The 23,279-nt window shown below is 31.0% G+C and overlaps 2 protein-coding genes across 7 annotated transcripts in view; one reads left to right on the forward strand and one right to left on the reverse strand.

Annotated features, from left to right (window-relative positions):
• Positions 1-1,448: 1,448 nt before the first annotated feature.
• The window catches only part of LOC110993781 (protein madd-4), a 185,001-nt gene continuing 163,170 nt past the window's right edge, over positions 1,449-23,279 (reverse strand). Inside the window, exons 12-30 of one of the 6 annotated variants that reach the window (XM_045628852.1) lie at positions 22,594-22,737; positions 21,547-21,671; positions 19,351-19,590; positions 17,043-17,163; positions 15,909-16,030; positions 15,031-15,112; positions 14,427-14,594; positions 12,661-12,843; positions 11,958-12,110; positions 10,587-10,765; positions 8,471-8,574; positions 8,141-8,247; positions 6,310-6,402; positions 5,900-6,144; positions 5,386-5,494; positions 4,759-4,915; positions 4,247-4,392; positions 2,506-2,668; positions 1,449-2,172 (exon numbers count right to left, since the gene is read on the reverse strand). In XM_045628852.1, coding sequence (XP_045484808.1) covers positions 2,066-2,172; positions 2,506-2,668; positions 4,247-4,392; positions 4,759-4,915; positions 5,386-5,494; positions 5,900-6,144; positions 6,310-6,402; positions 8,141-8,247; positions 8,471-8,574; positions 10,587-10,765; positions 11,958-12,110; positions 12,661-12,843; positions 14,427-14,594; positions 15,031-15,112; positions 15,909-16,030; positions 17,043-17,163; positions 19,351-19,590; positions 21,547-21,671; positions 22,594-22,737 — 2,748 coding nt within the window. In that variant the 3' untranslated portion in view covers positions 1,449-2,065. Of the gene's footprint in view, positions 2,176-2,505; positions 2,669-4,246; positions 4,393-4,758; positions 4,916-5,385; positions 5,495-5,899; positions 6,145-6,309; positions 6,403-8,140; positions 8,248-8,470; positions 8,575-10,586; positions 10,766-11,957; positions 12,111-12,660; positions 12,844-14,426; positions 14,595-15,030; positions 15,113-15,908; positions 16,031-17,042; positions 17,167-19,350; positions 19,591-21,546; positions 21,672-22,593; positions 22,738-23,279 lie in introns of all 6 variants that reach the window. The other 5 variants (XM_045628849.1, XM_045628848.1, XM_045628847.1 and 2 more) reach the window with 5 other exon arrangements.
• Positions 17,529-19,086, forward strand: LOC110993782. Its single transcript, XM_022260161.2, has 2 exons — positions 17,529-18,329; positions 18,612-19,086. The coding sequence occupies exons 1-2, from the start codon at positions 17,547-17,549 to the stop codon at positions 19,059-19,061; spliced, it is 1,233 nt and encodes a 410-aa protein (XP_022115853.2). The 5' UTR covers positions 17,529-17,546; the 3' UTR covers positions 19,062-19,086.

Genomic DNA, 23,279 nt, shown 5'->3' on the forward strand with positions numbered 1-23,279 from the left:
ACCAAAAAAAAATTTAGAAGTATTATGCGTATGTTTTACCATTTGAAATATAATTAAATAAATGTGTAATTTTCTACTTTTTATTTTAGGTATGAGGAATGAATTTACTAGCTAAATGGACAGAAATTATAGCAAATTCACCCAAGTACATAACGACTTAAAGCAGTAATTTTTATATTTAATACAAGCACATGGGTTTTTACTGACCTTATGTTGGGAAAACTAAAATACTGGAATAATTTGGGTATGGCTGGATAAATTTCTTCGACGAAGAATAAAAAACTTCCCGTATGTCAACAACGTAATTGATTTAGAATCTGTTTCATCTAGGTGGTTCAAGTAGGTGATCAGCCTCCAGTGCCTGACACACGTCGTCGACTTTTTGGGTCTAAGACACTACAAGTTTCCTCACGATGTTTTCCTTCACCGTTCGAGCAAATATTAAATGCGCACATAGAAAGAAAGTCCATTGGTGCACAGCAGAACCTACAACCTCAGGTATAAGAGTCGCATGCTGAAGCCACTGGGCCAACACTGCTCTCGATCATTGGCTTATTACACCCAATAGTCTACCAACTTTAAGGTATAAAGCTTGATGAACTGTTAAATGAAGCGATAAAGGTTATTTTTTACATTGAATAGAAGTTGTTAAAGGTTATTGTTAAAATAATATAACTGCTTTAAGTTGTAATGATCGTTGGATTAATAAAGTTTTATTTATATACATATAAGCGACTATATTGCTTCGTTCATTCAATAGGTTTATTAATATACATTTTATAATTTACTAGTAATATGCTTTGAAGGATTAATGCGATGTTTGTGTCAGTTTGTTTTGTATAAGATTTGCGTTTATAGTCTATGTCAAAATTGGCAAATGTCACCAGTGACAAAGATGAAATTGGTTTCGATTACATGAACGACACAAAGAATGAAAAAAAAATCAAGAAATTTTGAAGAAAATATTAACTGAAATTAACACAATTACAAATAAAAGTTTTTTTTTGTTCAAAACAGAATGATTCATGAAGACGTAAACAAACATCGCACATATCCTTCAACATAGTCTAAAATTGTAATAGTTCGTCGAGTCAGCACATTTCTAACACCCGCCCACGCTCCCGCTAAAACTTTGCTAAATTGACAATATTTTTTTAAAACTTTTTCACGCGACTGCATTTCTCAAATACGTCGCTAACAATTTGGCAATTTTCTCTAATTCTCTATACATTTATTGCATAAATATACTTTTGTGCATTATATTACTGATAATACTAAGCGTAGCACAGGTGCTTATTTACATACTAAATATATAATGTACAAAACATTGTTTTTCCTAAATATTTTGTTTTCTACTTAAAATTAAATTCGAACTATATTTTGAATAATTTACATTTTAAATTTAGGATATTTCAAAAATTATTCATGATATTTTGTAGTCTATTTTAAATCTTCAAAAGTTGTCTTGTTAATGAATATTTTCTTTATTACCATATTATCGGAAATCCTCAACAGTACCTATAATATATATTTTAAATTTAATAATTTTAAAGCGTTCATATATATATAATTCCTTCACGCGTTTTGCACATAAATACTGATTATTAAGTTTCATTAATAGCATTTTTACGTAAAAGATAACGCAGGTTTAGGACGAAGGAAGGAAAGAAGTTCCTTCTTATAACATATAAATCTCAAACATATATAAAAATACTATTAATGTTAGCAATTAAAATAATACTAGGGACTGGCCAAAATACTTTAGTAAAAAATAAATTAGGTGGGTAAAATTTGTATCGCCAAAAATGGTACAATTAATGGTAGCATGTTTTCGCTTAGAACTTTTATCTATCGAAAAATAATTTTTCTATAAATAAATTGCCCTTATAGTTTCTAAAGAAAAATCATCACAAATAAAATCTAATAAATTCTTGAAAACTTGGGTGTAGAATCCAACGAAGCATACGAATTTCAGAGATTTTTTATTCTTTAATATTTTCAATTGTACCACTTTTGACCTTTAGATTAAAACTATCGAATACAGAATACGTATAAAACAGTCTATTTAATCGTCGCAAGTTTTGCAACAATGCTCCTTGTACCGTCGCACTGCGCACATGTTCATTGCGCGTACGTTTTCACAGAAACGGGACGTGTCTTTGCACACGCCATCTGCTGACCAAATTTAACATTTAATTCGATTTGATAATAATCTAGTAGATGTTTTCCTCTCGTAGACAAACTACACTATACGAGCAAATGTTTATTGCAGATATAACAATCAGCCGCCTCAGGACGGCAAGCCACTAAAACAATACTGCTCCTGCATTCTGATATGTTATTATAATATTGGCTATTATGTCAAAAAAATAGATTACTATTAAAATAATATACAAGATTTTATTAAGACCACCCCATGATATCAATTCTCTTTAGGATGGTGGTGCCAGTAAAACAAAAACTAGAAACTGTTTTACCAATAACATTCATAATTGATTAAATTACCTTGATTACAAGACATATGACATTCCCTGGCGACGTCTGGCCTAACGCCAGTACAAAGAGCAGCAGGGCGTTCTTTCTTGGCGCGCCTGCGCATGTCTGGGAACCGCCATACGCAGCGTAGCACACGGTGTTGTCTGCCTTTTACACCGCACGTTCCTATGCACTATAAATATTACAAATTACGTTATCGTTTATAAACCGATGATAATTTGTTAGGCTTCCAATAAGACTATTAACCATAATAACCGTTTAAATTATTAATGACGCTATAACCCTGGTATAAGTTTTGCCCCTGGTAACTTCATCACTTATAGTCAAGTTTGGTCTGACGGTACGCGGATTTTTGGATCAAAGATATGACCCTTTTTACGATATTTATCACTATCACTTAACACGTAGTTATATTATATATTGCGCACATAGACAGTTATCAATTTGTTGCAAAACCGGTGATTTGTAGTCGACAGTCACACACTAAGAAACAACTTTTCTTTATGTATTCAAAAATAAATCCCCGAGTTCGTAAAGTCTCTCACGGTGCAGAGCAACGAATGTATCGAGTTGTAATGCACATAAAATGAAAATTCTTAAGTCTGGAAGCTTGACACTAATTGGATATGTACAAATATTTCCCAGAAGAAACTTCAGAGAAGATTACTACGAAGAAATTTTATATTCTATGAATAGATGAACGGTTATGAATTAATGAAGTGTTGTATTTTTCAAATTGAAAAAAATCACATCTTACAAATTGACATCCTGTAATAAAATGTTACATCGGTGTTAAGCGATTTATTTAAAATTAATAAATGAGAAATTTAATTGTACATTACAAAAATACGAGGCTTGCCTTTTAAGTTCTGTCGTTTCCATATTTCCCGCAAATTTGGAATTTGGAACTGTTATTAGAATGTGTTTAAATTTTGAGTCTCAAAACAGTTGAAAGTATTAGGATTAATGCTATTGTTTTTTTCACAGCATCGTTGGAATCTGTCAGGTTACGTTCACAAATTAATCTTTCTAAGGAAAATGTTCGTGCAATAATCTACAACTTTAGAAGAGGCCTGAAACGGCTTCAGTGTTTTGAAGAGCTAGCATCTGTGTTCAATGATGAAGCTCCATGTCTGCGGATACCTGTGTTAGCAGGAAAAAGTAGAAATTAAACTAACGATTTCTTTACATTTCCTTAAATAAACAAAAGTCTTCGTGGTCAAAGGTTCTAGACCGGTGAAGAAGCAGTCGAAGTTTTCTAATCAGCCATTTTGAACTCCCCACTTTCGAGTGATATAAATGTTATAATACCTGGTTTAAGCGAATAGAAAAGTGTATTAAGGTATACTTTGAAAAACAATAAGAAGTACTTTGAGGAACTTTCTAGTTGTTTTTTCTTCAAACGACAAAAATTAAAAGACATGCCTCCTAACGCGGAAAAATACACAAAACACTGTAATTACTTTCATGGTGCGCCTTTTTACATCTTTATGATGTTAATCTCTCGGTATCGAAATCTAGACTAGGAAAAAATCATGAAGGCCTAATAATTAAAGTTAATATATAGTAAATAAAAAAGATTAATCAATTAATTGTTACTAAAGTTTTATTAATTTGATAACGCCATTTTTTAATTAAAGACACTAAATACCGAGGTTAAAAATAAGGTTTCATAAACATAATTTTTTTAAATAGGTAATTAAATTAGCCTTATATTTATGTTATGATTGAGAGAAGCTTCGTGGTATACCTTACTCCAAGATCCAACGACCCAAACCGGCTGACACCGGATTGCCTCCCGCCGAATCCTCTCAGGACGAGAAGAGAACGAGCACGCAGGATCAGCTAGTGTAGTTCCGTTATCCGCTACACATTCAACTCGACGACGAGATATCGCTAATGAATTATAACAATATAACATTATAGAATGCGCTTTACAATCAGTTTAGATAATATATTGAATATTATAAAGTTCAGATTCTATTTCTTCTTTTATAGGTAAGCAGTTGGAAGAACTTTTAACATATGTACACAACATCCTATATAATTTAAGTTTAAATTGCGAATTAAAGTATGTATACAAAACCTAAACTACTTAATAATGAGGTAAATTGAAATGTTTCTAGTTAACCACGATTACAAAGTAATTAAAGCGGAGTTATGAAAGTAGCGATTTGTATTAAATGAGTATTATTTTTTGTTACAGAAAAGTATTTTTTTTATTAATTTAAGAGCGACTTCTTTCTACTCATCTGATCTTACCAATTCCACTAGACAAGCATCGAATAGGGGACCAGGAAGAAATACTCCAAGTGGCACAACTGCCGCCGACACATTCGCGAAGAACTGTCGGTTGTGTTGCTATCCTTGTCAGACATTCTTCCGTCTCCACAGTCGCAGTTTCATTTCCTATTTTATGCTGGAAAGTTGATTTTTATTATACAAATATATAAAAATAGAAAATCTTTACGAACTAACGTATATTAACGTTTATAGAACGTAGTAAAAAATAATACATGTGTAATTCAAGACAAAAGAACCATAAACTTTATAATTGTAATTATGTAATTTTATACTGAAAATATGGCTAAAATTTATGAAAGATATATCCATAGCGTAAATCACGCTTATTAAACAGCGCTAATTCACGTCTCTAACCTCACTTTCACACCATCACACACCACAGCTAAATTAGGTAGAACTTAGTTAAATGTATTGAATAATTTTTATTTGTTTGTTGCTTTTTGTTAATTTTTGACGCATTTTGTAGTAAAATGTATTATGTATTCCATCTCTGGCTATATTTTTAGTGTATCTGTTTGTTATATATAATTTATGTTAGCTGTAGTATTAAGAAATAAAAAAATAAAATAAATTATAACGTCCTACCTGACATACGGCTCCCCTAACTTCGTAACCTGTTGCTCCACAGGGAGCATTGCACGGCGACCAGTCGGTTGTCATCCAGGTGTATTCATGGGCGTCACTTGGGAGCGTCCTAAAGATATATACATGTTGTAAAAATATTAAATGTGCACTTGGAGAAACTAAATTTATTATTGATAAAAATTATTAAAATTCCCGTTACAGAACTTCGTTTTTAAGACATAAAACAGCTCCAACATAAGCAAATTTCCTTTCCATACCGCTCGATTTTGGCCTATAAGCTCAATGTGTCCCAGCCAACGTAGTCGATGGGCTTTTTATTCGCCTACCAGCCAGATATCAGTAGGTCGGCCTAGTTACTGGATTGACAGAGTGGAGAAGGAATTGCTGTACCTAAAAGCTAGCATTTGTAATTTTTTTTTATTATATTATTTTCTATCAAGTAAAATGCTTCGCATGTTTCACTTAGTTACGTTACATATATAAGACTTAGTTTTAACAACATTGGCTAGCTTACCTTTCCGTAGCAGTTGTGGATTCAATCAAGTCACCAACATCCAGGCGTTCTTCTATCGTATTCTTTTGGTAATCTTCATTAACGATGATTATATCAGAGTCATCGTCTTCAGGAAAGACAATTTGCTTGCTGTCAAAGCTCAAGACGCGTGACTTCGTCGGCGTCCCGTAATTTTGGTACATTACAACAGGATCAGCCATTCTTTGACCTCTCGAATTGCCCGTGGTCTGAAAATTCCAGAACATCTGCACATATCAATTATAGCTGTTCAAAGACAAATTTGGTTTACAACGCCACCACTATAGAGTACAAAAACCAATTCAGATAATCATGCGAATCTGTTGTTAGAACCCAAAGGCCAGAATAAACCTTTTCCAGACGTTGCATGCTCTATTCTGGTAACTCCTCACCTGAAGTTGCATGACAAGGAAATGCAGACACGGCAAGAGTTGTGAGGCACCACTGCTATTGGGCGGGAGCATCCGGGATGATATAGCACTCTCCTTAATCCAAGCAGCGTGGAAATTGTTTATGGTTATTGCTAACGTTGAGAGCGTATAGTAGAAAGGAATTATTGTCCGTTGGGAATATCTAAAGAAATATTTTGTAACAAAGGGCGGATCTTGAAGCGTTGAAGTATATGATTTCACTATTAATATATTGTAACAATAGTTATCAGTCGTTAATAATATAGAATGTTTGCAATAGAGTAATTTTAGAATGACCCAAAATGTACTGGCTTTTTTGCAAAACACAAAGAATAACATCGCAATATAAAATTATAAAGCGAATGCACAAATAAATCTGTCCCATGACAGGCAGGTGTATCTAGAGATTACAGGCCTTCAGTTTTATAAGCAAAAAGAGCAAAACCTTTCCTTCTCTCAATGTATTTTTGAGATAAAAGTTGAGTGTTCTAAAAATATGGAACGTTCCTGAAATCTTATGTTTATTTTGCACGTAGGCTACGTGAAGATTTCTCCATTTTGTATTGTAACCTCATCATGCTTATGAAACAATATTTCAAAAGGTATTTTCTTACAAATCGGTAGTGATAGAAACGCCTCCCGATTTCTATGTTACACTCGGAAGTCGTAAATTTAAAATGCTCTTAAAAAATATATTATTAGAAAAAGGAAATAGACTCTTTTTTCAGAACAAAATAAATATATAAGGTTTTTATTGTGTACTAGCTGACCTGGCAAACGTCGTCTTGCCAAACTACTACCTTTAACTCAGCGCCATCTGTTAGAATTGTATCAAATAATAAACAAATGTTAATGTTATCGTAATTTTAGTAAGGATGCCTATTTTTTTGAAAATGAAATATAGCCTATGTCACTCAGGAATGATGTTGCTTTCCAACAGTGAAAGAATTTTTCAAATCTGCCAAGTAGTTTCGGAGCCTATTCAATTCATACAAACAAACAAACAAAAAATCAAACCTTTCCTCTTTATAATATTAGTATAGATACTGAAATATTTGTACGTAGCTGGTAACACCAATTTGAGATGACCTCTAACGATTACTAATCCCTAGTTTCCAAAGTTAAACCGTAAAATGGGGCAATAAACTTCATGCCGCCTTTATAGCTGTTGTAAAATTATTATTGAATGTATTTCACTTGGGGATTCAAGGTTCTTTGTCGAAATTTATATCATAGATAATTTTCTTCTTTTTTAACATAGTTCATTCGTAAAGAAAAGAAAAGAAAAGAAAAGAAAATACGTTTATTTTGAAACATAAGATCATCATGGTATCACTTATTCCACGTAATTAAATTCGAGCCTGTTGGAATCCCTACTCATCGGCAAAGAAGACAGAGGATGTTGGCCGAGAGAAAAAGCCGGCGTAAAAAACTCTCGGTACTTTAAAAAAAAAACAAATCATCAAATAATTCTACAATATTTAAAACAAATATAGCAAATTAATTAGAAGTAGCCTGCACTAGTCCCAGGCCCTTTTAACCCCTTCGTATATAACTATATAACGCAATATTCAATACAGAGTGTATTGATATTTTTTTTGAGATTGCGTTATATTGTAATTGGAAAGGTAAGGCAACATGCAAATAAATTAGACATTTTAAGAGGACATGTGGCCCTCCAAACGTATCTATTTATTAAAATTTTGTTTCATAAGTTAGCATTTCCTATATCGTAGAGTATTTTTATTACACAAGAAACTAGAATTAAATTCATTTAAATATAAAATTAGATTTATTTAACCAAACTTTTTACCTCATTCTCATCATAGATGTCCCGGGCTTGCGAGTTGAAGCTCGGCGAGGCTTTTGTACTCGTACTTGCACTTCCGTATAATGCGTCTCGAACTTTATCTACTTTGCCTGTCCAAAACAATGTTTTTAATAAAAAAATATACTACAGTAAAACAACAAGCTAATAACTGGAATAGAATATGTTATTCAAGCATATTTGACATTCTTACCAGTAACATTAATATGCCTACATATGTTATAACTTACATTTGTTAATAAATGTCGAAGCGGCATTGTAGTCTAACATATCATATTATGGGATACGGATATGGGCGATTTAAGGTAAACATACCTTTTTGCCTGCCCTTATAATTCTTTTTCTGTTCTCCGGGTCTCTGTTCATGCGATTGATCATCTGATCTTCCGCCGATCATTGCCCGATAGCGCCCATCGGTACTGTGTAAAAATATACGTAAAAATATGAATCAATGATAATACATACCGAGACATATTTGTTACAGATTGAACACGATTAATAATTGCAAAATTGGAGTCACTACCATCGTCCGACACTTAATTTCTAAACACAGTTAGTACTAGTGAACGTGCAGGGCGGTGCAGGCGCCGATCGGTGAGCAACTCTCACAGAACACTATTACTTCTAGCGAAGAAGAACAACAACTTTATAGTAAAAAAATGCTTACACGTGCGCTCCAGTTAATGCCATGGGAACTATCGTATGGCGCGAGAATTTAAAATGTACGTAAGTATAGAAATAAAACAAAAGAGTGTACATGTGTAACAATTTTATAAAAATTCACTATTTAAATTAATAATTTTAATATCACGACTCAAAAGCGTCAATATAGGACAGTAATTCTCTATCTCGGTAAAATCTTGATATCACAACACAAAAACGTCAATTTTGCAGTGAAGTCTCTTGGTAATTGATGATTATAGAGTAAAATTTGCTTTTTTACAGTAGCTCTCTTTTCAGCAATAACTATTTACGTTACTTCAAACACTGAACTTTTGTAAATGAATCGGGCGATAGAAAGGAAACAACAAGAGGATTTTGAGATTCACAAGTCATAGCTTCATTATTTTGTACACAGTGTTACTATTAGATACTGATGTTATTAACATTAATAACAAGAAAAAAAACCCTATAAAAGTTTGCTAAAGTTGAATAATTGAACTAACACTATGGCAGATATTTTTTAAATCAGGTAATATTGATTTGGATATCATTAAGAGGATTGCTCCTTTTGTTGAGCGCTTTCTCATTTTCGCAGATATTGCCAGCGTGGCATTGGCTGATACGAAAGCTGACAGACTGTGGCAACTCTTCTCAAGTACCCACTCAACGAACGATTCTACGCACTACTGACAAATTGACTTTATTTTTATTTTATTTGACACATTGACATTTTACAACCTGTAAGATGCGTATCATATTGCGTGGTGTTGCAAACAAATGACGTGTTATTTTATAACATAACCTCTGACATATTTAATTGAACTGTATTTTTGTATTGGCTAATTATTGTAATTAGTATTTCATCATAAATCTCGTAGCAGGCGTTTTTTTTAATAACGTGAACAGCTTAAATAGTGCATTTAAGCTGTTCACGTTATTTAATTCATAAAATAATCTGAAGTTTTTATTAATTAAAAAATTAATTTAAAACTAAACTAACTAAAAGAATTAATTTAAAAACTATGTTTTTAATTTAATTAAAACACTATTCTATAGGAAACGTTTTTGTTTTAGGTGATTAATGAGATATTAATAAAAAAACAGTTTTGGTCTTAACTGAGTAATAGAATATTAGTACAACAGACAAAAAATAACAATAGTGGGGTGTAATGAAAAAAACATATGTTTATGTATTTCTGTTTCTAATCAAGTTAGCACAAATCGGTGACGTTGAGTTTTATAACCGTATTTTCATTCAAATAAACATATTCTATTTTTGGTTTATTGTTTTAACAATTAGTGTATTTGTGTTGATTCGCGGTGTGTGGTTTTGTTCCTATAAAATATTAAAACCAATATTTAACAAATGAAATCATCGGAGAACGAAATTCGGGTGGACGAATATAAATTTCTGAACTGAATTTAATTAGCTAAAATTTAAATGTATACTTAAAGATTGACTAAAAGATATGCGTTAATAGCTTCCATACTTAGAAAATACCGTAGCTGAGATATTTCTAAAGATACAAGGGCTTTCAAGAAATATATCTAGAATCCGGAATATATTTAAAATAAACTTTTATTTTACTATTTCTTATGTGTATAAATATGTTACTGGCTAATGTTAATATTTTATGCCTAATATAAATTATGTAAGTATGATTTGTTTTTTGGGTATGATATATTCATAGAGTATTACTTATTTTTTGTAGTACAGATAGTGAATAAACATATTACGTAGGTTTTTTCAACTAATTTTAATACGCACCGGTCTGCCAATGGTGAAGACGGCTCGTCTAAAGCTTTGTGCCTCTCTATTTCCTCACTGGAAGGGAATTCTCCAGGCCTCGGTTTGACCAATAAGGTAAGGTTTGCACTCGATCTTCCAGCTACGCACGTGTAGACACCATGGTCTCGTAGTGATAAGGACGTTATTCGTAGTGCGCCCTAGAATATTAAATATATTTAAAAATTACATCCATTGTAATGTGTGACATTTTAGTTAAACATTTTATATATAATATAAAATATTTATATTATTTATTATAGTTATTAATAGATTAAGGTTCTATATATTAATATAAATTTATTTTGTTTTTTATATAACTTCTGCACTTCTTGCACCCGTCATTTTTTTTTATTTATTTCTTTTCTTACTAAGGTTGCCTGGAAGAGATCGCTTGTTAGCGATAAGGCCGCCCGTTGCATCCCTTGTAATTTATATATATTGTGTTATTTGTATTTCTTTAGCAACGAAGTGTAAATAAAATAAAATAAATAAATAAATAATGCAAATGGATGCATGAATTATTATTTAAATAATGAAATTGTAGTACTAAATCGATTGTTAGGTTTACAAACAAAATACAATCTATATTAATAATAATCTTAGAATGTGACTTATCGAACAACTTCTATTTAATAATAACATGTTTCAAAGATGCTAACCTCAGCGATAGCATTGCCCTTAGGATAAATTAAAAAATTAGCGCATTTATCATTTCTGGTATCAAAAAAATTCAGTAATATTAGTAAGTATTCATTATGTCATTCATTATTTCCAACCCCAAGTTTTGTAAACACTATCGACTTTTCTAAGCTACGCACTAATTGTTATCTATTACTATAACTTACGAGACGTATAACTAATTAAGGATCTAATTACGATCCCTTAGAGACACCTGCGCTGATCTCGAATATAAAAACTCCCGTTAAGATGGTTAATAATGTAAGTGTTTCAAGCAGAAAATGGCTACTTATATATTTCTCACATTATTTTGAAATATTACACAAATCCTCTGAGCAAAGTGTAGTCTACTCAGTCGAATGCTTTTGTTTATTTATGAGATGAACAACAGAGTGCTGTTGTTTGCTTTAAGGCAATAGTTGGCAAAAACAGTGAAACTAATTGTGTGAGTTGAATAAATTTGAATTTTAAAGTAAATTCACAATTTAATAAGCGAATTGTGCCGAATTAAAAATGTAGGGCTCGAGTTGAAGACGTTGTAGAAGTTGTAATTGTCTGCGCGCTCTTTAGAGAGTTGAAAGATAAAATATTTATATTGGAATAACTCAAACAATCGCATAACTTGTTAAATGGTTCATACAATTTTCGTTGTGCAAGGTTTATAAGGCTTACCTTTTTCGATATTTTATACTTTTTGGACTTCGATATTATTTGACTATCCTTTGCCCACTGTATTTTGGTTCTATTGTATCCCTTAACAGGACATTTGATTTTTACTTGAGTCCCATAAAATATTGTCGCTGATCCACCGACTTTAACTGTCACCTGTTGAGATAACCCTCTAAATATATAATATTTTTAACATTACCTCAAAACACAATATTTTATAATTCTTTCATTATTTTAAGCCTGGCTTACAAAAGAATTTATTTCGTCAGAAGCCAGAGGCTAAAATATTTTTATTCCATACATTTCCACAAGCCTTTGTCCAAATTTATCTTTGTAAGGGTATTATAGTATTTAACACCCTTTAGTACATGATTTCACTGAACTTATGCAACCAACAAAAATATAGTTGAATCTGGTGATACATTTAGATTATTGTACTTTTACGACCAACCAAAAGCTAATACTTTTTGACTTTTAAAACTAATCATACTGTAATCGAATGAAATTACTCTGACATATATAAAATATACGAAAAAATGTTACAAATAATGATAGATAAGTGTTACTTCTGGCGGCATAATTTACAAGATATAAGCACAAAGAAAGAAAAGAGAAAGAAAATTAACTTTTTTATACGAAACTACATTTTTATGGTGGTATACTTGTACAAATCCACTATGTTATATTACATTTTTTGAGTACTTGCCTTTTTCTTCTTAGGATCATGTTGAATATAGGACGAGTTAGCCAGGGATATTTCTGGCGCTGAAGTGTCCAAAAGACATGGTCGACTATTGCAGGGTTTGGTTGAAGCAGGTCGTGGAGAGCTGCATTGTGAGGGAGGGCGCTCTACCACATGAGATTGGGCCATCACTTGTTTACATATAACCTAGGAGAAATACATAAGAATATTAAACTTCAAAAAAAATCAATTTATAATAAGAACAATGAAAAAGAAATGGCAGTTATATGAAGTTTTATTTTACAAACTAGAAATAAATAAAAAACAGAATGTTTTCATCTTCATTAATTTTCATTCATTCTGTCATTCATAGGTGATTTAATCACTATTTTTAGTATAAAATATCTGTTATACTAAATATTGCTTTTAATAGGGCATAATGATTTAGGAAGACTTTGTTGGTTTAATCAACTAACTTCAAATTATACAAAAACGTTAATGACACGACAATTAATTAATGTTAATCAAGTAAGTATATATATGGAGTAAACCAGAGTAAAGTTTAAAAAGCCGGAAGACGTAGTTAAAATCTTTATTAACTATCTATAAAGCTCGGCGTCTCCCGTAAATTTCATTATTCCAAGCTCCACACACTGACTTAACTAATTAGCCTTTGAGCAAAGTATTAAAGAGAAAGCCCTGTTAAGGGTGCTTCTTTGGAGTAAACTTTTTACTGTCTCCTCAGATTTACTCATATTTCACATTGTAGTACGTCTTAACACAACAACGACAACGTTGTAATATAATATGTCATAATGAGAAATTATATAATAGTAGATTGTCATCGGTATAGTGAGTATAAGAGTCTTACGGCATGAGAGGTGCGTTTTAGAATAGTGCGTTGGCTAATGCACTCAAGCATTTTGTTAAATATAAAATGCATATTAATGAGTATTTATAATAAACTTGATGATCTGGTAAACTTCGCATCACCTAAGTTTATTTATGTCAAAACTAATACAACATTTTTAAAACAGATCAAAGTGATCGAAACTCATACTACAGTTTTGAAACACAAATATGTAAAGGTCTATAAATATGTCATTATTTATTTCTAAAAAGATAAAATAAATTTAATAGAAAATTCTTCATTTAATAATTATATTTCCCATCGTTTAAACTTTTCCTGAACTTCCACAAATTTTTAAAGATCATAATTAATCAAACCTCTCCAGGCATTCTCGAGTTTTAGCAAGACAAACGAACAGCAAATCGTTTTTTTATACATATATAGGTTTTATTTTGTCTGATATAAAGTTTTACCTTCGCACTGTAGTTAAAAATTACACATATGATGTGAATGGATGACGGAGATAAAAAAATATTTCCTAAGAGAGGATAAAATTATAATCCTAACATATGTAGTAATAAAAATGATATTAATCTATTGTATGCCTCATCGTATACGTTAAGCCTCAGGGCAACACGGGCGATACATTATACGCCGTACGCTTGTCGAAACCGAAATATTATATAATTCAATATTTGTACATCAGTATAAATTTATGACCAATTTGTAGTCAAATTTACACAATAGCTAGGTATTTTTTAGCATATCTTGCCTGAACGAACCAAGGTAAAAAGCTATATTAGTATTATCACTCAATCTAAGAACTGATCAACCTATTTTCATCACAGCAAGTGCTAAACATCAAAAGACAGCGAGTACTTAAGTTAAAATGTTGTTATAATAAACGCAATTTTTATAGAAGATGGCAACATTGTCTTACCTCTCTCTGCTTGACCCCTCCACCGCAGGTCTTAGAACACTTGGTCCAATCTCCACTATGCCATCGCACGGGACAGTCAAGGACGTTGCAGTATTGACGATCAGGTGGAGGTGGCTGAGGGCACATACTGTTTGGTACCACTACTGTGTTTGTTCCCCCCCGGGTTACCTGAGATGGAGAATAAAATTTAGTATACTATCAAGTTATAATAGTTTACAATTATCTCATTGATGAAAGGGCCTGGGATTAGTGCTAGGCAGGTTACTTTTAATTAATTTGCGATATTTGTTTTAAAATAAGTGTTGTTTGATGATTTGCTATTTCAAAAGAGTAGTGAGAGTTTCACGCCGGATTTTTCTATCGGCCTACATCCTCTGTCTTCTTTGCCGATGAGTAGGGATGCCCATTCAAATTTAATGACGTGGAATAAGTGATACCTGTATCTTATATTCCAAAAAAATATATTTTATTTTATATTTATTTTACTACATTTTGGGAGTTCAGTATACTATTAGTTTACGCACCTACACTATTTGGAACCAGATACCTAATGAAGTATTTCCGAAACAAATATCAATTACATATATTTTAAGCATCAACCAACCTCATGAATACACGTAACTTCTCGCGTCTGTATACCAATGCCACAAGACTTTGTGCACTGGGAAAAGTCTGTGTAGTTCCACCTGTAATTAGGGCCAACCTCTTTAAAACTGATAATATGCAAGAAAACTTTTCAAATTCCTAAACTATTTCTGCTATTTTCATAATTTTTCTTAGTATTCATATATTTAATGTAAATGACGCAAGACATCAATTTGACGTAACGCGGTGATATTGCTTACGTAGATGCACTAGTTCGTATTATTTTATTTACAAATGACGTGCAAAAGCGTAATTTACTTGCGTGAAATAGAAGTATATGTAGAATCAAAATTCGCATTGCATACAAAAATTCTATTTTTTTACAAAATTTCTTTTGACGCCACACTAAAATGAGAAAACAAGAAATTTTAAAAGCACTTTATAAATGAGCAACAGTGTTGCCAGCGTATTTAACGGTATTTTCACGTGTTGAGTGTAACCTAATGTGCCGTGAACGTGTTAAAGTATTTCTACCCTCTCTCGCTTTTAGCTCATAATAAAAACAAACGCGCAACACTGATATAATAACCGGATATTCCTGTGAAGCTTCTACTAGTGCCATAAAGAATTTTATATGAGTGAGATGTGAGCTGTAAAAATGTGATACATATAATCTATACGCATAATAAAATTGTAGCCATTACAGATAAAAGATGCTCAGGAATATAGTGTGTACGTAAGCTTGCAAAAACTATTGACCCGAATTTAATAGGGTGTACTCGATATCGAGTATCTTCATAGAGTGGCAGATGAGTGGGTACTTCTTAAGTTCGAATATTTAGTATTTATGTACTTCATAATCTTCATACCAGTAATGTTTAAAATAGGTTTAAATACCTGGGCGGGCAAGGGTGATCATTGCAGGTCCTTACTCGATTTTCTGGCTTCGTAAGTGGATCGCACATGTATGGAGATGCATTTTTACCATCCTCGTCTCTCACACATTGGATAATTAGTTCCTATTACAGTAAATATACATATTACAATACAAATATCTAACAACATTAGGTTACCCAGATCAGTAGTTTACGCATGTGGCGTTTAATCTGGAAGATTAAACTGAATAAGAGAGGATTATTTCGGGATTGTAAACAGAAGCTAACAAAGGCTAAATATAATAAATATTGTTAATAAAACGGATATGGAAATGAAAAAAGTGAACATCCCGTCCACTATTGATTGAGCCAAAAAAAATGCTTGGGTGATCAAGACTATTTATAATTCAATTCCACTTTACCCAAAGGACTGACATTTTAAGCATTAGCCTATGAATTATTTATGTATCCGAGTCAATGAAGCATGTTTATATCGATTTTCTCATTTATTATGGAAATACCAGTTCTAATAATATACCAAATAGCAAACTCTTTAAATGTCACATCACTTTAATCTATCATAAATTTGTATTTGTTTAAAAGGTTTATAAAGTCCCCAAACTAAATAAAGATTTATAATTCCTATATAGGACGATTATAATGTTTATATATTGAACCCATTAATTATTATATAAAAAAATATTTTTAAAGCTTAAATTAGTTACAATCAGTTTTGGAATGATTAAGTTCAAACTGACATTGAATGGAAAACATTTAATAACGATTCTCTCGTACACATAAAACGATTTATGTTACACGACTCAAAGTTTAAGTACAAGTATATTTCTAGAATAGTTTAGAATTTTAAAGAAATACAATGTATCTTAAGTAACGTTATAATAAAAAGATTTTTACTATTTTTATTAACACATTTATATTGCCGTATTCGTAACTAAAGTCAAAACTTCGTCTTGAGTTTTGTAAAAGATTTCAAATATAATATGTATTTTAAAACGTTTAAAGGTTTTTGACATACACAATATTAGTTCTACATGAAATGAAACTTGTAGCATTTTTAGCAACCCACCCATTGGACAATTTCGCTCTTACTGTAAAGAAACATTATATATACATATAGGTTCATAGATTATATTACCTGTACACCACTTAGACAAGACGCACTGCAACTAGTATATCCCTTTTCTTTCCACGAGTAGGATTTCCCGGGCGAACCCGGAGCTACCCGAATGTTACTCGAAGTTCCAAATATTAGAGATCTGCTGAAATAATCACATTTATACTATGACAATAAAACTATGTAAATGAATTTGATATAATTTACATAAAAACGGGTTAATAAATGTTTAATTTTTTTACAAGTAATTAGGTTCCTTATTTAGGATTCCATTAATTACATCATTCTTAAGCAAAAATTACGTAGGTACTATTTTTCAGAATATATATTTTTATTTACGTTATATAATAAAAATAAAATAAATAAATAAAAACAATAATTAAGAACTAATATTTACACTGATAACGGAAATCTCGTAATGTATATCTAGAGTAAAAATTGTGATACCAAAATATCATATCTATAAAATTTTGATATACGTATAAATGATTACTGATAAATGTTTACTAGAGGCAAACGTACAAAATGTCTCTCGACGTTAATGTTAGCGAACCGGATGAATTTAATTGTGTAGAATTACATAGTGCTATAGAAAACGTTGCCAAAATAAGAAATATTCAAGAATTCAGTTACCATGTTGATTATTTGAATGGAAATGGGTATATCGCTAATATATTCAGAGTGATTCTTATAGAAAATGAAAGTGATAAACGTATCAATGTTATTGTTAAAACACTTATTAATACAGCTAGAAAGGAATTGTTCAGTGAATTACATTGTAGGGAAGTGAAAGCATATACCCAGATAATTAACAAGTTTCTAAGCATACAGAATGATATAAAGGAATCCAGAAGATTGATTTTACCAACGTGTATATATTCCAGTATAGAAAAAGGGAATGAACTTCTTATATTCGAAGATTTATTGGTAAATGGATTTACAGTTAACATAGCTACAGATAAATTATCTTTCCGTTGTGTAGGTAAAATTTTTTCAGAGTTAGCGAAATTTCATGGATTATCTTTCGTCTTTAAGAAAAATAATACTGAGCTATACGATAATCTTGCTGAAGATTTTAATGATTTGGTATTTCAATACAGTTTTTTGAATAAAAGCCAATTGAAAGACTATTTTTTAGACTCGTTCGAAATGTCTTTAAATGATTTAGAAAATATAGAAATAAAGAATAAATTGGAGAATATAAAACCAAAATTATTAAGATTACTTCAGAGTTATGTGAAGCCCAAACAAATAAATGTGTTTTGTCATGGTGATATTTGGATCAACAACATATTGTTCAAGCAGTCGGTAAGTTTTTAATTGTTTTATTGCAAAAACATTTAATTGTAATAGAAAATAATATTTTAAATTTTAAAAAATATATTTAATCACGACATTATTTATGTATCGACTTAACATGTTACTTTAACTTCAAAACTGTATACAGTGTAGTTGGTATTCTACAATATTATAAGCAACGGTGGATAAATTCATATTTTACTGACTGCTAAATGAATTTTATCTTAGTTTCGAGAGTGTTATATTTTTAATTTGACCCAGTAGTTCACTAATATTGATTTCAAATTTCAGGACGGTGAAACAAAATTATGTTTTTTGGATTTCCAAACATTGAGATTCGCAAACCCGGCAACCGATATCATTTATTTTCTTTACATATGTACAGATTCTGAGTTCAGATCATTGCATTTAGACGAACTAATAAAGATATACTATGACAGCCTTAAAGGATTTTTAAATCTATTTGACATCGATGTCAATAGTTTATACACAGAAAACAAACTAAGGGATGATATCGAAGAATACAAAGTATTTGGATTTTTAATAACGTTAATAGAAATCAAGATAATATCAAATCACCTTGAAGAACTGAATAGTATTCGAAAATCAGAAATGGATCTTACAAACCTACCAGATATAGAAAAGAAAACTTTAGGTAAAGCAAGAATTAACGATGTTGTTACAGAATCTTGTAAAAACGGTGTATTAGAGAAGCTGTTTAATATAGCTTCAACCATCTAAATAAAGTTCTATATATATAACTGAATGCCTGATTTGAATTTCACTTTCAATTTACCATAAGTTATTTTTATATCAAATCTCTGCTGAACTTGTTATACGTAACCATTTACGGTATGAGAAACGAGACAGAACTGAATGCCTTATTTTTAATATCTCTTCTAACTCATAATAAGTTATTATAAAATCTCTGCTTAACTATTAATACGGAAGCATTTGCAGCATGAGAAATAAGACAGTATAATTTAAAGAACTAAATGCTCATTACACATAATAAATAATGTCCACTTACCTATCCCCTCCATATGAAGGGGCACTGGAGTCTCCAAATGATGTTCCATATGCCATCGAGCAAGGTTCCATGACACATCTCTGTGTTTCCTCAGTAGGCTTAGGTCCCATACACTTGCTATCTGGTAGTTTCGCTATCGTTCTACTGAATTCTAGAAATATCTTGCAGTGGACCTCCTTTTTCCTCCATCCCTCACCACAAGTAACACTACACGGGCCCCACTCATCGTCCTTGATGTAGCTACAAAAGTTATTTAATTTAGCATAGTTGAATAGAGTTTTAAGTGTTAATTATTTAGAAATTTAGCTTGAAAATGTGTATATTAAAAATTTATTTGAAACATCAAGATTAATCGTTAACCTTGATATTTCAATAGATTAAAAATTATCTATTTACTGAAATAACTATTATCATTCACTCGTATAAACGCATGCAAGGTGTTAAGGGCGAGAACATACGTTTACAAATCTACCAATCAGATTTGGCTGGCATATGTAGAAGTATGTGCACCAATGTATGTATGTAAATTTGAGATCTGGAAAGATTCATGTTTCTTTCTAGATTCTAATCAATCGTGAAGAAAAGTTACCGGAAGTTTCCGTGTCTGTATAAGTGCCAAATGTTTAGTATCTCTGTGTATCGGAAAAGTGTATCGAAACTAAAACAGAATAAAATAAACTTTTAGATGGTGTAATATGTGCGAAGAAATTCAAACTTTATTGTGCAGTGCATAGAGTAGAGAAAAAGAAAAATCATACAGTTGAAGTCAATGGTCCGTGATAGAATGAAGGGTCCTTGTAAAAATCGAAGATTACGTACACTCTAAACTGACCAGTGCAAGAGAGGAAATAAAATAAAATTAGGTCGAGTTTCCTGTGTTAAGTGTGAAAACGAAGTCACACCGAGTTTGATAAAAAGTATTATAAAGTTGTGATTTTAATTAAACAATGGATAGTAACAAATTTGTTCGAATATTTAAAAGCGATTATTGAATGACGAAGCTGAAAAAAACTACCAGCCATTGGATTTGTGTAATGAAAGGGTAATGTCATTCCTTGTAAAATGTGATGTTCTGAAAAGTGAAAATACTGGAGTCGAAGGTACAATACCTTACATACAACCAGCCACACGCAAAGAATATTTTGAAATTGCTGAAAACAATAACGAAATACTCTCAGCTATTGAAGATAAACACCATTTTACATTAATGCATGCTAGAATATCATTCTCATCGTATTTAATTTTTATTTGCTTTAGTCAATTTTAAAATTTATTTCTTAAATTATAAATTTATCATGTTAATTTGTTTATTTTTATAGTGTAAGGATTGTGAACAAATATAATTAGATTCATAAAAATTAGCTTCGGTTAATAGAATTTTAGTCTAACACAAGTTTATATATTATGACTACGAAGTATCAAATTCCGTACAGTAGTTTTTACACTGAGTATTGCAATGTTTGTAATACGTACAGTTCTACTAATAATTGTATTTTTCGTGTAATAATAACAGCGAATATTTTGTCATAGGACTTTTATTAATGCACAAATATAATGTATTTTAATGCGTTATTGACCCATATTTCGGCTTAATTAACTGTTATTAATGTTTGTAATAAAGTAAATTATTCACGAGTAATTTTTCCTGAAATCAGTAAATGAAGGTAGAATATCTGTTGTATGATAGGATCGTTTAATATTTATATTTCGGTCGTTTTGTTTAAATTTATTTTGTTAAGTAGTATGTGCGTATTGCGCCTGTGTTTTATAGTAAAAACATAACTTTCGAATAAGATACAATTGATTAAGGAACTGGTCTTCGGTATTTAAATAAAATTTAATAGCAAGCTTATTTTATTGATATTGTTTTTATTATAATTTTTCAGAATTTATCTACTGACATATAATATGTTAATATACAAATATATACTACACAGTAGAAAGCAGTGCATTTTTTTGTAAAATATGAGTATTTAGAAAACTTATCGTAATCGCGTTTAATGCGATTACTTTAAAAAAAAACACTATTCAGAACATTTAGTATAGATAATTCTTGTTGCTAAAGTAGTACTTTCACTTGTACGCAAAATTATTTTCGTAAGTCTACACATATCCGAGCGTCCTATCTATCGAAAACTCCCTCAGCAAAGTAAAAAAAAAAAGTTGTTTACACACAATTAATATTTTGAAACTTACGTAGCCTCTACTGGAACATCTGGTTCTCCAATAAGCTGTTCAGCCTTCGCCTGTGGTGGTGGATAAGGCTGTATTAGCGGTTGGGTATGATATACCACTCCTGGTAGCAGATCTTCTATATCATCCTATAAGAAATGTTATTTTATAATCTATGTATAATGTTTTATTAATGTATTCAATAAATTGTTGTGCCACGGCTATCAAACTATTTAATCACCTTCCTAGAAGTTATAGATCATATATCGTATAATCATACAGTACTGTATAGGAAAAATGGAATGGCAAAATTTTTAGAATGCACAAAATGTTTAATTGGTACCATGTACTTATCAGTTTCGTTTGTAAAATGATACATCTATACAACACTTAAAACAAATAAACACATAGTAAACTAGCCGACTCGGAAAACTTTTTACCGCTGAAGCAGATGAAGTAAATGATTTTAGCTGAATTAAAAAAAATCTATGAAATAAATGCCAAGTTGTCTTTGGTTCTCTATATTTATGTTTATTTATTCAAGTTTTATTCGTGAAGCTTATCAATATTTTAATAATTCTGCTATTCTCAGCCATCACGAAATTAGCCAAAAACACTAATGATTCTCCAGTTATTATTGAATTAATTTTTATATATAAGTAATACTTAAAGCTTATATGAAATCAAAGTAAAATCGAATACGCTAAACCCTTATCTAAAATAAAAGAAACACTTCCCGCTATGCACTTGGATCTTTTGAACTTGATAAAATATTTCATTGTTGTTTTCATCAATGGATACAATCATTCAAAGTAAATGTTTAAATGAATAAATAGATTTCAAAAAAGTATTTACAGACGTTTTAATAAATATTTTAAGCTACTCTTTCCCGTTCCGAATCGGGCGGGCAATATCTATTAATAAACTTAGTTTTAACTTTGGCGTCTCACACTGAAATGGACTTTACACTGTAATAAAAAAAGTTTGAATGACTGATTGACTGGGTCAGATTTCGTTTATAGAATTAAGGAAATGTTTTACAAGTCTATCTGTATGAATCAGTTTTTATACCTCTACTTGGCGATACGATGGACAGCTGATACCGGTAGAACACGACCTGGATATCTCAGGTCTGGTGGAGGGATCACACATTCCACCCGAAGGAGAGCATTCCACTCCTCTTACTTGAACTCCTTCACCACAGGATACTGAGCACTGATGAAACGATGAGATGTGTTGAAGATACATAATACGATTGTTAATTAAACAGAACTCTTATACAGTTTATTTTACATAATCGAAAGAATTCATTAAAAAAAAATTACAGAGAAAATAAATTTTTGAGTCATTAGTAAGTATAACATTTTAAGAATACTATACTTTACATGCTCCGTTAATTTCTGTTACATAGTTACGAAATTTTATTGAATACAAGCAAAAGTTTATTTAATATTAAGTAAATATTTTAGGCAATGTATATTCAAAAAGCCAAATTGCGCAGGAAATATAACATTTTAAAAATAGAATCTCGAAAACTGACGGATATGATTACTTTTATTATGAAGAAAGACAAAAGAAAAAGACTAAGGGCCTGTTGTCTCACATTGTATGTATAAAGTACCAAATAGCTATGCAACACATAAATTATTCGAAAGATAAAAGTTCCAAATAAGATTACTTTGCGTTTCATGACGAATAGCGCTACCTGAAAGTCGTGAAACGCAAAAATACTGTTTATCCTACAAATGAGTAATAAA

This window comes from Pieris rapae, chromosome 7 (genome assembly GCF_905147795.1).
Source record: "Pieris rapae chromosome 7, ilPieRapa1.1, whole genome shotgun sequence".
NCBI lineage: Eukaryota > Metazoa > Arthropoda > Insecta > Lepidoptera > Pieridae > Pieris > Pieris rapae.

What these genes read in the sequence shown, in the direction of transcription:
- LOC110993782 (XM_022260161.2), top strand. Translation starts at nt 17,547, where the DNA reads ATGTCTCTCGACGTTAATGTTAGCGAACCGGATGAATTTAATTGTGTA. An exon ending in ACATATTGTTCAAGCAGTCG is followed by an intron (nt 18,330 to 18,611) that starts GTAAGTTTTTAA and finishes TTCAAATTTCAG; the next exon opens with GACGGTGAAACAAAATTATG.